At 39.7% G+C, this 14,802-nt stretch overlaps 1 protein-coding gene across 1 annotated transcript; it reads right to left on the minus strand.

The window, feature by feature from the left end:
• Nucleotides 1-780: 780 nt before the first annotated feature.
• On the minus strand, nucleotides 781-10,724 carry SRSF3 (serine and arginine rich splicing factor 3). The gene is made up of 6 exons (XM_070361318.1): nucleotides 10,587-10,724; nucleotides 8,696-8,903; nucleotides 7,277-7,411; nucleotides 5,088-5,126; nucleotides 4,795-4,881; nucleotides 781-4,617 (listed from the first exon to the last, which is right to left on the minus strand). The coding sequence occupies exons 2-6, from the start codon at nucleotides 8,899-8,901 to the stop codon at nucleotides 4,590-4,592; spliced, it is 495 nt and encodes a 164-aa protein (XP_070217419.1). The 5' UTR covers nucleotides 8,902-8,903; nucleotides 10,587-10,724; the 3' UTR covers nucleotides 781-4,589.
• Between the last annotated feature and the right edge of the window lie 4,078 nt (nucleotides 10,725-14,802).

The raw sequence follows: 14,802 nt of genomic DNA on the forward strand, positions 1-14,802 counted from the left end.
TAGAGATAGGACCAGAACAAAAAACTTCTAATTTCCTTTCCTTTCCTATGCCAACCATCTTCCCCCCAGTTTCCACCATCCTGAGAGCTTTCTTAACCCTTTCCAAACTATCATTGTTCATCTACTCCTATTTTCAAAAGTGGGCAGCTTCTATGCATTGCCAACTGAAGACAACCAGGATTGTCAGTTATGTCAACTTCTTATCCCCACTAAAATTTTCATTAGAGCAGTAACACTCCCAACTTTTTAGCCTTTCCACCAGTACTAAAGCTACATAAGCTATCCTACATTACTTATTTAGCGATAGGGCTGAAACAAAATAAAAAATTAGATGGAAATTGGTCCAAGTTCAGTAAAACACTTTCAGTTTTACCTCCAAAGAGTTATGCACTCCACTGCTCCTGTCTTCTAACTTCTACTTTACGATTAAAGTTATTTATACTCATTTCTTCACCTCAGATTCTTTACATTCTCTTGTTTTCCACTACTGCTATGTAAGGGGCTTTTCAAAGCACCTGAAATGTTTGCCACCTCACTCAAGATCCAAGAGCCTCTCAGGACATTTAAAAGCCCTACAACCAACATCTTAAATCATTCTAATCTACAAGAGAACTTATTACTATTTAGTTCAAGGTTTCAACATCCCAACACTGGACAAAAGTCAAGTATTACCTATGCTGTTTTGAGTCAGAGCTGGTGTTATTCCTTATCACCGTACCCCATGCCTGTCAGTCTGCCATGTGGGGAAAGTGTGACACAAAAAGGATTAAATGACAAATCAACACTCCATTTTGTATTTATTTACAAGATACTTTTGTTGAAAGTTAACATGGATTGTTTTTCCTAAACTAAAATTTTCTCATTACAAAAGAAATTCGGTTGCAGAGAGCCAGCTGGATTGAGTTAAAAGAAAGTGCCAGCTGCTTAAATTTAAAAGTATGTAGAAATTGTTTCCTGAGGGAGTTCTCTCAAAACTTAGAATGTTTTTTATGTTGGTCATTTCCATTTCCCTTTCCAAATGACCGATACAAACAGCAACCCTACAGCATTCACTAATTTTCTTCAGCAACTTTCCCCCTTTGCTCCAATTTGAGGTTTGGGGACTTAACCAAAAAAAAAAAAAAAGGCCACTAAAAGGATACTAACTTGCCCCAAATAAAATCTGTGAGTTATATACTGAAACAAAAATGCCAATTCATAAATGAACTTCAAAAAGAGAGGGGAAGTCACCTACAGCCTACTTTTTCTGGAAGGTATAATTTTGCTCTGGAAATAAAGTGAAATATTCTCCATCTCATCTAGTCCCCAAACGATGACTAGCACAAGAAGGTAAGTATCAATGTTTCCAGAAATTTTCACTTCAAGACTAAGTACATATATGTACTAATAGATAAGGCACTAAATGGTCACAATGCTTTATATAAGTCAGAGAACCAAGGAAAAACTAAAAAAAAAAAAAAAGGTAACATTCTGCACAAGTACTTCATGTGTTAATCTGGGAAACATTTTGGCTGTTGTCTTGTGTTCCATCCAGGTAGTTAAAAGAACCGGGATACAAAATTATGAAAATACCATATTATGAATTTCTGCAGTCTCAATTAAACATTAAGTTGCATAACAAAATTAAGCAGTTAACTAGGTTTATCAAGACAAATTTTCAGTATCTCTTCTCAGAACCTTACAACTATTCTGTGTACAGCTGAATTCTTTTGAAGCAGCCAATTTAATAAAGTAAAATGAAGAGAATTTGTGTGGATATATAAAATTAAATCCAACAGCATCAGACTGTTTTGATAAAAATATACTCCAACCCAGTTTTTCTTCAGCTACTTTAATTATAAAGTCTTTCATGTTCTCAAAAAGAAAAGAAAACCAGAAGGCAACAGTCTAGTACAAAAATATACAACTGGAAGACATTGCCACCAACCAGATCTCACAACTAAATCATGTTGGGGATTCCGAAAATAAAAGCACATTGATACAAAGTACTAAACCAGTGGTTCTTATATAACCCAGGGATGGAAAAATCAATCAGTAGGCCTGGAAAATACCATTCCTGATAAAGCACTGCAGAAATATGAAGCACGACGCTTCAATAAAAAGCAACCAGGACTTTCCATCCAAATACGGGTGAGTTTAACTAAAAAGGTGGTGATGCCATCTACTCATCACATTATCTTTTATGGAACTGTAAAAAAACATAGAAATAGTTGGTAAAAGGTATCTATCTCTCTAAAATTAAAAACTTCTTTCTGCTTAAGACATGGAGGTCAGATGTAACCCACAATGAATTGAGAACCACAGAATTAACTATTTCTGCAAAAATAAAAACTATACTCTTAGATATGTTCCTTAAATTATCACCAAGTGTTAACAGTGACCTCTAGTGAACACCTGTCATCATTACATCACAAGTCAAAGTTTCTGTGACTGCTTTCCGTATAATATTCAACTGAGAATCCAAGACACTGGCCAATAGGACTTGTAATTTCAGAAATTAGTTAACTACAGAGAACTTTTTCAAAGCTACAGTGTAAATGTAAAATACAAAGTCTTAATATTCTGCCTTCCATATTTTTTAACAAGCCATAGAACTGTGCTAAGGCTTCTGGTTAAAGTGATTGCAAATTTGGATCCTAAGGATAAATCTGAGTTAACTTTGTATTGGGTCTGTATTGGCCACTTTGTAGCTATAATTGTTCCTTTTTACAGAAGCCCAATTTAAGACTCTGCAAGTTGCATACTGTCAAAAACATCCATGTTCATTGTAAGAGCAGTGTAATAGTGATATACCACATTACTTCCACGAATCAGTACCTATCTTGCCTTGCTTGATCCCAACAGTTTTTAAGCTCATTATGAAAGCCAGAAGGCCCAAAGCCTGAGCTCTCAGTAAATAAGGAGGCAGTTTTACAAATGTCTTCTGCCAAAAAGGATCATACTGAACTCCACTGACACCAGTTTTCCCCTGTGATAACCAGGACTCTTCTCCCTTGATACTTTTGTGAAAGGTTAAGAAGGACCACTGGAAATAAACTTGTTTAGGATGAATTTCTCATAAAACATCCTTTTAGATTAACACAATGACTTGTCTTTCATGTTAAAGAAAAGTCAGTACAGCACAATCCAAAACTATCTTTAAATAGCACATTTAAGGAAACTAAGCCACAAGACTGTTGCATTATGATTTAATCTAATTGCACAGAAGTTTGAAATTACAACTCCTCTAGATATCTAAGAGGAAGATTATGCATGCCTCCATATTTCAATTCTGCACTGTTACATTTGAACCATGTAGTGAATTTCACATAATGATGGATCAATTTAGAATTCCCATGCAACACCTCAAATTATATAAAATGGAAGCAATTTTTAAAGCTCTGGGGAACATTTTCATGCTAGTGATAGAAGCTTTTTTTTTTTTTTTTTACTGGCAACTTTGGATTATATATGTATCAGGTGGCTATACTTTAAAATGTTGGTCACTGAATATCATGGACTTTAAACTGGCTTCTGCTCCTAAAGACATATCACTTAGGTAGACAACCAGAAAGTCCCTTCACTTCAAAAGCCTCAAATGTATTTCCTAAAAAATAAGATTTGTGTAACCAACTGCCTTCTGTGGGACAAGAACTATGGTAATAGTGGGTTCAACTATTACAATTATGCTTATATTTTATTTTCAAAAGCACTTTACAAGAAAATATAAGTATGGCTTCCAATAGGAATGTTACACCTGGACTTGGTACCAAGCTCAGATTTTAGTTTTGCAAGGAAAAACAGGCTTTCAGGTTAAACAACAATTTGTAACCAAAACTTTAATCCCAAGGATTCTCACAAAACATATTACAAATGACAGCATGAAAAAAGAATCTTGCACAGTAACTCAATTCAGCTCTACAATGTACCCTTAAACTGGCAGGACATTTGTTATCTTGAGTAGTCTCATATTTCCAAATAAAGAACGTTACAAAGAGCTATGTATTCATATATAGCAATCACAGAATGAACTTACAACCTAAAGCAAAGGTAAACTAACTTCCTTGAAACTTCTTAGACTCTACACCAACTGGACAACCTTTTGTCCAGTGTGAAGACTAATGGGATTTTTAAACCTCTAATCTAGTTTAAGGGTGCAGCTTTAATTTTTCCAGCTGGCTTTTGAGTTCACAGCAGCTTTTAAAAACTGCTTACTACAGCTGCATACCATATCCCAGGTATGTTGGAAAAAAAAAATCTTCCAATTTTTGCCAGTTTTTATTTCCATAATGTTAAACATCGACTGGGCAGGAGTTAAGAGGTTTATTATCAGCCTATGCAAGACTAAAATTCAAAGCAAATTAAATTTTGCTTAAGGGAACATTGTAAAGTAACAATTCTTGATATTACATGCCTCATATGATCCATTTCAAACCATAGAGAATTACACCTTTGTGTCACTGTTCCAACAGACAAACAAATGTGAACAGCTAAAACATTTTAAAAATGCACCAAGCTTATGAAGTCTCAAACAAAACTTGAATTTTCTGTACATACTCCTGTCAAATGAAGTTATTTCCTGTACATCACTCCTCTTGCAAACTGGTCTTCTATTTCCTTTCATTTGACCTAGATCGGCTGAAAAACAGAAACAAAAGTTACATCTGTTAACTCAGTTACAGGCAAAACTTCATCAAAAGATTTTTACAGTAAAGTTATAAAACATTTTGTCCTAGTAGCTTAAAAGACCTATTTCTGTTTTTAGTATATTATGTATGTAAGCTCTTAAATGGCTCAGGTCATTAAAGATCTTACCTACGAGACCTAGAGAAAGATCGGGACGGCTTGTGATTTCTCTCCCGGGACAGTGATCTCTCTCTTCTCCTATCTCTAGAAAGGGACCTAAAATAAGAGGAGAAAGAAAAACGGAGCCATTCAGGATTACACACAACAATGTCTAAGTTTTTGAAAGCTAAAAGTTCTATATGTTACTTGATTCATTACTAAAGTCAGTGTCTATTGCCATTAACTGAGTCATCTGGAAAACAGCTTAGAAATTTCACAAACACTCCCATTTCTGAGAATGTGGCCCCCCAAAGATACTTTACCTGCTCCGGCTGCGGGAGAAGCTTCTCCGTCTTGGAGATCTAAAAGCAGAAAACAGAAAAATTAGGCTAATTGTCAATTAGCATTTATGGCGTGAGGCATTTCCCAACTTTTCAATCTCACTGTTGGGCCCAGTGAATGTGCCGAAGAACTGGCACCCATCGTCCAAAAAATAAAAAATTTTTAAAGGAAAACAAAACAAAAAAAGGGCACAGAAGGATTAAGGAACCAAAAGCTCAAGTGAAAAGCAGGTATTCCAATCATGGATTCACTTTAACAAAGAATGCTTCACAGCAGATCTGTCCAATGCAAAACTTCATGTCAAACTAACTTCACTACCCAAACACCACACCAAAATGTAGTCCCACAAGTAGTTCCAAAAACAGTACCATAAACCAGTATTTGGAACCCATGCAAACCTGTAAGTCCATGACAAGACTTAGGTACCAGGTGGATAGTGTAATTTTGTGAAAACGCGCTAGGTGTAAATATTGATGCCATTAAGTGCTACATTAGAACTGCATTTGTGATCGTCACATTTAAGAGTGTGTTTAGACTTATCAAAATTACCTTAGCTTGGCCCACTTCACCCCCAAAATTTAAAAATTTTGAAAACTGTTAGTAAAACCATTTAAAGGTGATAGGATTCAACAAATTTTTGCTAGAAAGGAAAGCTAAATCTGTTAGAGTTATTAAAATTTTTAGTTTGGCATCTCACACATGCAAATAAGTTTCACTTGAAGGTCTAGTTACATTATGAGTTCCCTATCACCCTTAAAAGTTTTATTCAAGCAATATATATGTACGTTACCATTCAATTATGCACAGCCAGCCTTTGATCCAGAAAAAAGAATTACTTTAAGCCGCTTACTCCTTATTTTAACCAGCAGTAAACTGTATAAGCAGGAAAAACTTACTAGTTTTTGGGTTTCAACAAGCTAGAAATGGTGAGGTGAGGCTGCCGGACTGACGGCCAGGAAGAATTTGCTGAAAAGGTTTTGCCAGATGTTGCGTTGGATTTAGTTGGTTGGCGAAGGGGGTGTTGTGGATTTTTCCTGCTTTTTTGTTAGCCGAAGGCTGCTGCTGTAGTTGTTGTGAAGACATTTGGTAAATAAACAGCTGAGCTGATTGGCCAGGAATGTGTGGGCGGTCGAGGTGGCTGCTGCCGATTTGGTTAAGGTTGGAGAGAAGGCTGAGAGAAAACAGCATGCTCGGGAACCAAAGGGCGGTGCAACCTGACGACTGGCCATGCCTGGGTCATGTGAAACGACACCAGCCAAGCTGAATGGGGCGCGCTGGTCACATGACGCTGAAAGGGCTAGTTGACTGGCTAATGCAGACTCAGAGGGTGGTGAGAAGAGACATGATGGTGACTCTGTAACGGGGTTCATTTTTATTAATAGATGGACCAAAAAGCACAAAAAAAAATGAAAAACAAGCCATCAGTACAACCATCTATTAGCTAACAAATACTCTTTATTATGATGGGCAACAGTGTGTTGTTTTGTTTTTCAAAACAGCAAAAGGGGCAAGATTTTGAACTCCTATCTCCTAGGACTTCACTCACCTGTAAGAGGTAAATTCAGTCCTATAGAAACTATTTTGGAGGTCTGAGGAGATGTGGAGTTAGCATCCAGACAATACTGCCTGGTCCAAGAATGATGCCATTTTCAATTATAAAAAAAACCTGCATTCTCTCCTATTTGGGTTTGAAGAACAGATGACTGGGATTACTTTAGCCCCCTTTATTGGTCAGTGACTTTAGTTTCAGAATGATTTCTACTTTACCAGTTGTAACAATAAAACAGCTGCCTGTTTGATAAATATTACAATCGTGCTAACAGTAGAAAACACATTTTTGTGAAGAGCTAGAGTTGAATGTAATGTTTGTCATTATGGAGTCAAGAAATGGAAAAAGGCCTAAACTGAAGTATAAGGGAAGACTTGGAAAGATGCAACTAGAAGATGAACTAGAAGACAGATCCAAGATAGAAGTTACTGACTACCAACATGAACAGTGACCTAAAGACAAAAGCCAACACTCAGCACAACTCACATATCCCAAACTACACCCAACAAACGCTTCGTAAAAACCTGATTCTTCAAAGTTAAAACCCACCAACAAACTTTAAGAGAGATACCTGTTCCTATTAGCTACACCAATACCTCTAAACACGCTCTCTCTAAGTACCTGCGTCGAGGTGGAGGACTCCTCCTCCGATAATCATCTCGAGGGCGACGACCCCAAGAAGGAGGTGGGCCACGATTACGACTTCTCTTTTCACCATTCGATAGTTCCACTCTTACTCGGCAGCCACAGAGTGTTCTAGGAGGGAAAGAAACAGTGAATTTAAAACAGCCAAACTAATTTTCTAGGAGATGTGCATTAAAAGCAAGGAAAAAACAAACACAAAGCCCCCTTTTATAGCTAGCTTCTTTGCAAAGAATCCAACTGTATGTCTGCAGAATCCTTAATACCAAAGCACGTTTTAGTTCCTTATCTTTTTTCTAGTAAAGAAAACCAACTTCCTTGTGTTTTATTGCTGTTAAGTCAGTCTGATCATTGGGCTCAATGTTAACAGTTACAATTTAAGTGTGAAAACCTAGATTCATCCTCCAAGGTAGTTAGTTCATTTGTACATCCTGTTTTGACTTCTTCCTTGGGAAGATGCAGCAACTGTTTACCAATCATAAATACTCCATTTGTTGGTCTCTCTCCTCCCCATTCCCTCTAAGCAAACATCAGTAAACAGGACAGAAGCATCCTGGACATTTTACATTTTCCTTTCCCTTCAATCATCATACAACAGTTTAAACATAAGAAACTGTAGCTGAGAACAATTAAAAAAAAAAAAAAAAACCTTTATATTCCACCTACTCATTGATCCACAATCACTAAGTTTAGATAAGCCACCATATGTGGACAGTGATTGGGAAGAGGTGGGGCCCTGGAAAAATGTTTCCGTAATCTGCTTAGATAAATGACCTTTTACATATCTTTATAGTCATCTCACAGATCCTTTAATTTTTGGATCTTAATTCTGTTCCTTGGTTTCATGAAACCCAAGTTTTCAAATGCCAAGAAGAAAGGCAACACCTGTTCACTGTTAAGACTCAGGTGTTAACTTACCAGCCAGCTAACAGAATATTGTAACGCAAAGGGAAATACTGTTATATGATCCACACTTCCTAAACAAATATTTCCAACAGGTATCAAAAAAAGATAATAGTACAATAAACCCATATAACCATATCCACTTACAATCTGTGGCCATTAAGAGGGATGATTGAGCCACAATTCTTTTAGACACAATTCAAAGGTGACAACATGATTGATGCTTTGTGGTGGATTTAGATTAAAATGTTTCAACCACATGAAGCCACACACCCAAGCTGACCATTAAAATTATTTTCTCCAATGGCCAACTGAATAAAAAAACTTCCTAGGTATCTTCACAAATTGTTCATTTTGATTGCCAAAAAAAAGGTTTTATGTAAATTTCCAATAACATCAATTTCAGATAGCAAAGAAGCCATCTAAAAGTCATATATCCTAGAGATTTTGAATATTAAAACACAATAAACTATCATTAATTAATCAACAAATTACCTCCCATCTAGCTCTCGGACAGCATCAGCTGCGTCTCGGGGATCTTCAAATTCAACAAAAGCAAAGCCGGGAGGGTTTCTAGCAACCCACACACTTCGGAGTGGTCCATAATAGCCAAAAGCTCGTTCCAATTCAGTCTTGTTACCATTGTTTCCAAGATTACCTACATAAACTTTACAGTCCAATGGACAGGAATCACGATGCATTTCTGCAAAAAAAAAAAAATTATAATCCACAGTGAAAAATAGATTCAGGAAAGAATGCAATACTAAAACCCCAAAAGCTAGGACTATCCCAATGGTTACCGGTAACTGCACAGAAGCCAGAACAAATTGTGAAAGAAGAGGGGGAAAAAAGCCTCCTTGAAAAGCGGGGGTAGGCGGGGCGGCGGGGAAGGTAACACACCAGAGGAGTGTTTACCAAAGTAGAAACTAAGCATTTTACCTATTTCAATTAATTTCACCTAGAAGAGTAGGATCACCTACTCAGAAGCAAATTCTAAAACATCAAACAACTCGCTGAAGACAATCACCAAGAAAACTGATACTAATGTGCCTTCACAGGTCAAGTTAACCAGCATCACTCCTCACAATGCAAGACAAATCTGTTTTTAAAAAATGTACCTTACTCTATTCTCAACAGCCCAAAAGTGTTAAGCCAAATATCCAGCAACAGGTACATAAACAAAATGTACTATCCAAATTATTCCGGAATCAAGTACCCATAAATGCGACAAATGTGTCAGAGCATACAGTTATAGATATCAGACACGAAATAGTGCACATATTACGATTCCAAGGATGTGAATTATCCAAAACGGGCAAATCCAGAAACATTTTAGTAGGTACCAGGGGCTTGGGAGAGAGGACAGGGCAAAAGGTGAATGGATGCTTCGGTATACAGGTCACTTCGTTGGGTATAAAAGACGTTCCAACTAGTGAGGTGATAGCTGTACAACAATGTGAACATACTAAATACCTCTGAATTGTGCACTTTAAAATGAAGCTTATGTTAATTTCACCTCAGGAAAAAAAGCACTTGTTGCATAAAATTTAAGCCACCCAGGGGCTTACATTTTTACAAACTTTAGATACTTACAGTCACTTAAGCAATATCTAATCAACTTATAGGCCAGTTATCAACTGCATAAAAAAGCAGTCTGCCCATGAACTCAGCTCAAGAGCTTTACCATTCTTTTCTCACTCTGGGTTTATCCAATTAAAAAAAAAAAACCAGTCCAGACACATCCTAATTGCGTGACCCCACCCTGCAACCAGTTCTGAGACCAAACCATTGCTGGGGAATGTGTTTTTTCCCTTTTCCAGAAACTTTACAGGCCCACGCATCAATAGGAAAAGTCACAAGAACAATTCAGCTCAAGGAAGGTCGGTTAAAAAAAAAAAAAAAAAGTTATTGGGTCCCGACTTTAAAAGTGAACTCAAGTTAAAAAAATAAATAAAAATGAAAATGAGCATCGAAATCAATCATTATGGTTCTAAAGGCTCAGTTTTGATTAGTGACCTGAAGGGAAAAAACGATGAGAAGCTACCTAAGGAAACGTGCTACCGAAAAAAAAAAAAAGGCGCCATAAATTGAAAAGCCGCGGCCTAAAGTACAACCGACTACTGAGTCCCCCTTCGCCTCGACCCGGATAATCTCCCTTCCCGGCTCACGGCCTCTCCGTTCCCAGTGTAGGATTAAAAACATCTCCACTTTGAGGGCTGGGTATACCTCCGAGGGGCCAAAAGCCCCCGCCACAGCCCCTAGCTGAACGTCACAAAATGGCGGCACCGTCTCTTTGTCTCAGCCTACCGCCGCCATTGGCCTATCCCCACTTCGGCCCCTTTAGGACCCATTTCCCACCTCATTCCTTTAGTAGTCGTTCGCTTACCGAGATCTTGGGTTAGAAATGCGGAGGTTCAAATCCACAGAACCTAGGTTAGGTCTTCCCGGTCCACCTCCCGCCCGGCGTCCCCGGATGCTCTCGCACACCCGGCGTCCACGAAATGGCGGACCACCGCCGTCTCCTCGCCCTTATTTATATGACACACCAAAGTCACATGACTGGATGGGCTCGCCCAATGAGAGGCGGAGAACGCCGTGACGTAATGGCTACAAACGCTGCGAGAATCGCGGTTGCTGGGAGCGCGCTCAGGTCTTGGCGCCTTGTCTGTAGAGGCGGCTGAGGGGTGTCTCAGGTCCGGAGTTCCTTCAGGTGTAATTCCCTAGTTGCTGACTTCCAAGTTATCCTCAGTCCCGTCTCCCTCACCTCTAAACAGGCGGGGGTTTAAGAACACCTCCGCTGTTACTCTCACTGATAAAACGTTTTGCTCCTAATAAGATTAAAGTATTAAATACTTATTAAAGTATTCACTAATTACTTCATCCTCGTAAGCGGTTAGGGTGGAACTAAGACCATCACGTTTAGGAAAGTACTTCGGAATTGCTCTCAAGGTCAATGAGGCTTTGTGATCAAGCTGCCACCAGACTGTACCAACCGGGGTCCCACAGTTAGAGAAAAGCCCAAGCCTAGAAAATCTGGAACTCTGGCTGGTATCTCACGTCTCACGCAAACTGCAGGATTTGACCGAGACGATGGCGCATTATCACGGACTCTTGAAAAGTTTAATAGCAACGCAAACGCAAATGAGACTGCGTTCCAGGCCATCTGGAAACTACCACATTTAGCAAATGAAAGTGGAAGTTCCTGAAGAAGATTGAACCTTTCTCCTAGCAAAGGCTGCTGTATTGGCCTGAGGGCAGGGCTGGGGTCCGTGGGTCACTCATACCTTCCTCTGTTTTCTACTTCCCCTAAAAAAAAAAAAAACCCACGAGCCACAAGGTTAACTATTGGGAGAGAAATATAGCAACTGTGGCTTCCCAGGTGGCGCTAGTGGTAAAGAACCCGCCTGCTAATGCAGGAGATAAAAGAGAGGTGGGTTCGATCCCTGCGGGAGGGAAGATGCCCTTGGAGGAGGACTTGGCAACCCAGGCAACTCCAGTGTTCTTGCCTGGGAAATCCCATGGACGGAGGATTCTTGCGGGTTACAGCCCAGAGTGGAACCGTAGCGACTTAGCACACGTGTCAGAAAAATCACCAAGAGCCCCTTCCTCACAATAGTGAGTTCAGTTAGGAAGTTTGCCTGGTGTTCCCTACCCGCTTTCACTGGAGTCTGTGTTGTTCAGTCGTGTCCGACTCTCTTGCTACCTCATGGAGCTCAGCAGGCTCCTCTGTCCATGGGATTTTCCAGGCAAGAATACTGGAGTGGGTTGCCATTTCCTCCTCCAAGGGATTTCCCCGACCTAAGGATCCACCCAGGTGTCCCGCATTGCAAGCAGATTCAGTGGACTCTGACTTATGCTAAATCTGCTCTCAAGAGAAGCACTAACAACTTGTATTTTCCCACCGTTACCTGAAAGATATACCAATTATTGTTTTGTTTCTCTCAGGCGTTCTCTTACTGTGGCTCTGAGAGGTTTATCCATAGTGGGGGGAAAATACAAATATTTAATAGCCCTGAGCCTTAGTTTTTACATCTGTAAAATGGGGCTTCCATACCAGCAAGGGAAGAGTTGCTGCTGCTGCTGCTGCTGCTGCTGCTGCTAACTCGCTTCAGTCGTATCCGACTCTGTGCGACCCCAGAGACGGCAGCCCACCAGGCCCCGCCGTCCCTGGGATTCTCCAGGCAAGAACACTGGAGTGGGTTGCCATTTCCTCCTCCAATACATGAAAGTGAAAAGTGAAAGTGAAGTCGCTCAGTCGTGTCCGACTTTTAGCGATCCCATGGACTGCAGCCCACCAGGCTCCTCCGTTCATGGGATTTTCCAGGCAAGAGTACTGGAGTGGGGGAAGAGTAGGGAAGGAGAAATGCAGTGGTCGAGGCAGACCCTGAGCTGGCCTTACCTTGGGTGTTTACCAGGTGAGGGATTCTAGCAAAACCTTTCTGTTTCTTACTTTTCTTTCCTTCTCTTATTGTTTTTCTTTTCTGGCTCACATAAATTTGCTTTGATTTGCTCCCCTCCTCCAAGGTAAATTTTTCTCCTCTTTTTATTTCCTTCTATTAAACCAAACCTTTTTAAAAAATTTTTTTATATTTTTTTCTTTTTGGCTGCACCCAGCAGCATGTGAGAACTTCATTACCCGGCTAGGGATTGAACCCAGGCCCTCTGCAGTGGAAACATAGAGGTTTAACCACTGGGCCACAGCGGAAGTCCCAAAGCAGAGCCTTTTTTAAGTCAGACTATCCTGGATTTGGACCATAGCACTGCTGCTACTTAAAGTGTCTGCAGAAGAGTCCCTTACCCTCACTCAAGATTGCTTTCCTCTCCATAAAATGGAGTAATTATATCAATGCAGGGTTGTTTCGTCCTGTCTCCCCTCAGAAGAACTTCAGCTTTGGTCTCCTGTGGTCACTCCTGCATCCCCAGGGCCAGGAAACAAGCCTGACACACAGCAGGTGATCAAAACATATTTGGTTAAGTATTTAAAATAAATGATGTATGTCAATCAGCTGGCACAATCTTTGTTCAAAAAAATTGTTTTTTTTCACGTCTCATATCCCATTCTTTCCCACCATTGCCCCTATTTTTGTTGTTACTATGTGTGTGTGTAATGCTAGTCTAGCATGCATCTTTCAGTGGAGCACTCTTAATCCCTCCCACTGTATTTTCAAATACCTTCTGAACCTCCTCTTCTCGTGATCCACACAGACTTTCCATCTTCTGGTAACCACAGCCCAGTGAATTATCCATTTAAATTATAGACTATTTTAATGTTTCTTTAAATTTATTCAACCACCAGCCACTCTTGTCTAGACCCTAGAATCATAGGAAGCTTCAAGGAAACATATCAGAAATTCTTGAATGGGGATCATGCGTTGTAGCAAACAAGTATCTTTTGACTTTCTCTGAGGAAGGATTCTCACAGTAGACCATGTTATTGACTTAAGTGTGGCTGGATCCTATACCTTATTTTTTTAGGGGTAGAGGCATGAGCACCCCTAGTTAATTAAATCATCCCCATTCTTAGTAGCCTCCTTGCCTTACCCCAATTAGTTCAGGAATGGATGAGTAATCCAATCAGACCTGTCAGCTAATGGGACTTGTAATTTGCAAAATTACAGTAATTTTAGAACTTTTAATAGCCACAATCTAAATGTAGAATGTAAGACTTTAGCAGTTTTCATATTCCATATTTTTTACAAGTCATGAAATTGTGCTTGGGCTCCTGGTTAAAGTGATTGCAAATTTGAACTCTAAGGATAACTTCCTGGGGTTATCTTTATATCATCAGGTTCTGTATTAGCTGCATTCTAGCCATAATCTATTATCCTTTATACAGAAACCGTTTCAATTTAAGACCCTGTGAGTTGTATACTGCCCAAAATGCCCACATAAATTTATAAGAGCAGTGTAATTATTGATGTACAGTATTGCTGTACATGAACTAGCTATCTTGTCAGCACTGCCACTAAGCCAACCAGAGACAGAGGTATGTTCCTTTTCTCTGACTAGCAGGGTCTTGAGCCTGGCAGCCATCCTCTTTCTAGAAGGGAGGAAGCAGCCTGCAATAGATCCCCAACCAAAAGAGAGGGAGAGATGAGAGATGGGGACTAGACTCTTGTTTAAGAAACACTGAACCCAATTCCATTTTTGAGATTTCCAGTTGTGTGAACATACATGTTCCCTACCTCTGCCTCTCATTCTAAGTCACTTTCAGTTTGTTTTTTTTTTCCTATTACTTGCAAACAGAAGGATTCCAAATACAGAAATTACTCTGACACAGACTTCTCATTACCCTGTCTATAACCATGAGTGTAAGCTATCTTGCAATTCTAAAATTTGCCTGCTACCAATTTGCTGCTGCTGCTGCTGCTAAGTCACTTCAGTCTCGTCCAACTCTGTGCGATCCCATAGATAGCTCCCCTGTCCCTGGGATTCTCCAGGCAAGAACACTGGAGTGGGTTGCCACTTCCTTCTCCAATACATTAAAGTGAAAAGTGAAAGTGAAGTTGCTCAGTCGTGTCCGACTCCTAGCAACCCCATGGACTGCAGCCTACCAGGCTACTCCGTCCATGGGATTTTCCAGGCAAGAGTACTGGAGTGGG

The sequence above is a fragment of the Bos mutus genome, chromosome 23 (genome assembly GCF_027580195.1).
Source record: "Bos mutus isolate GX-2022 chromosome 23, NWIPB_WYAK_1.1, whole genome shotgun sequence".
Lineage (NCBI taxonomy): Eukaryota > Metazoa > Chordata > Mammalia > Artiodactyla > Bovidae > Bos > Bos mutus.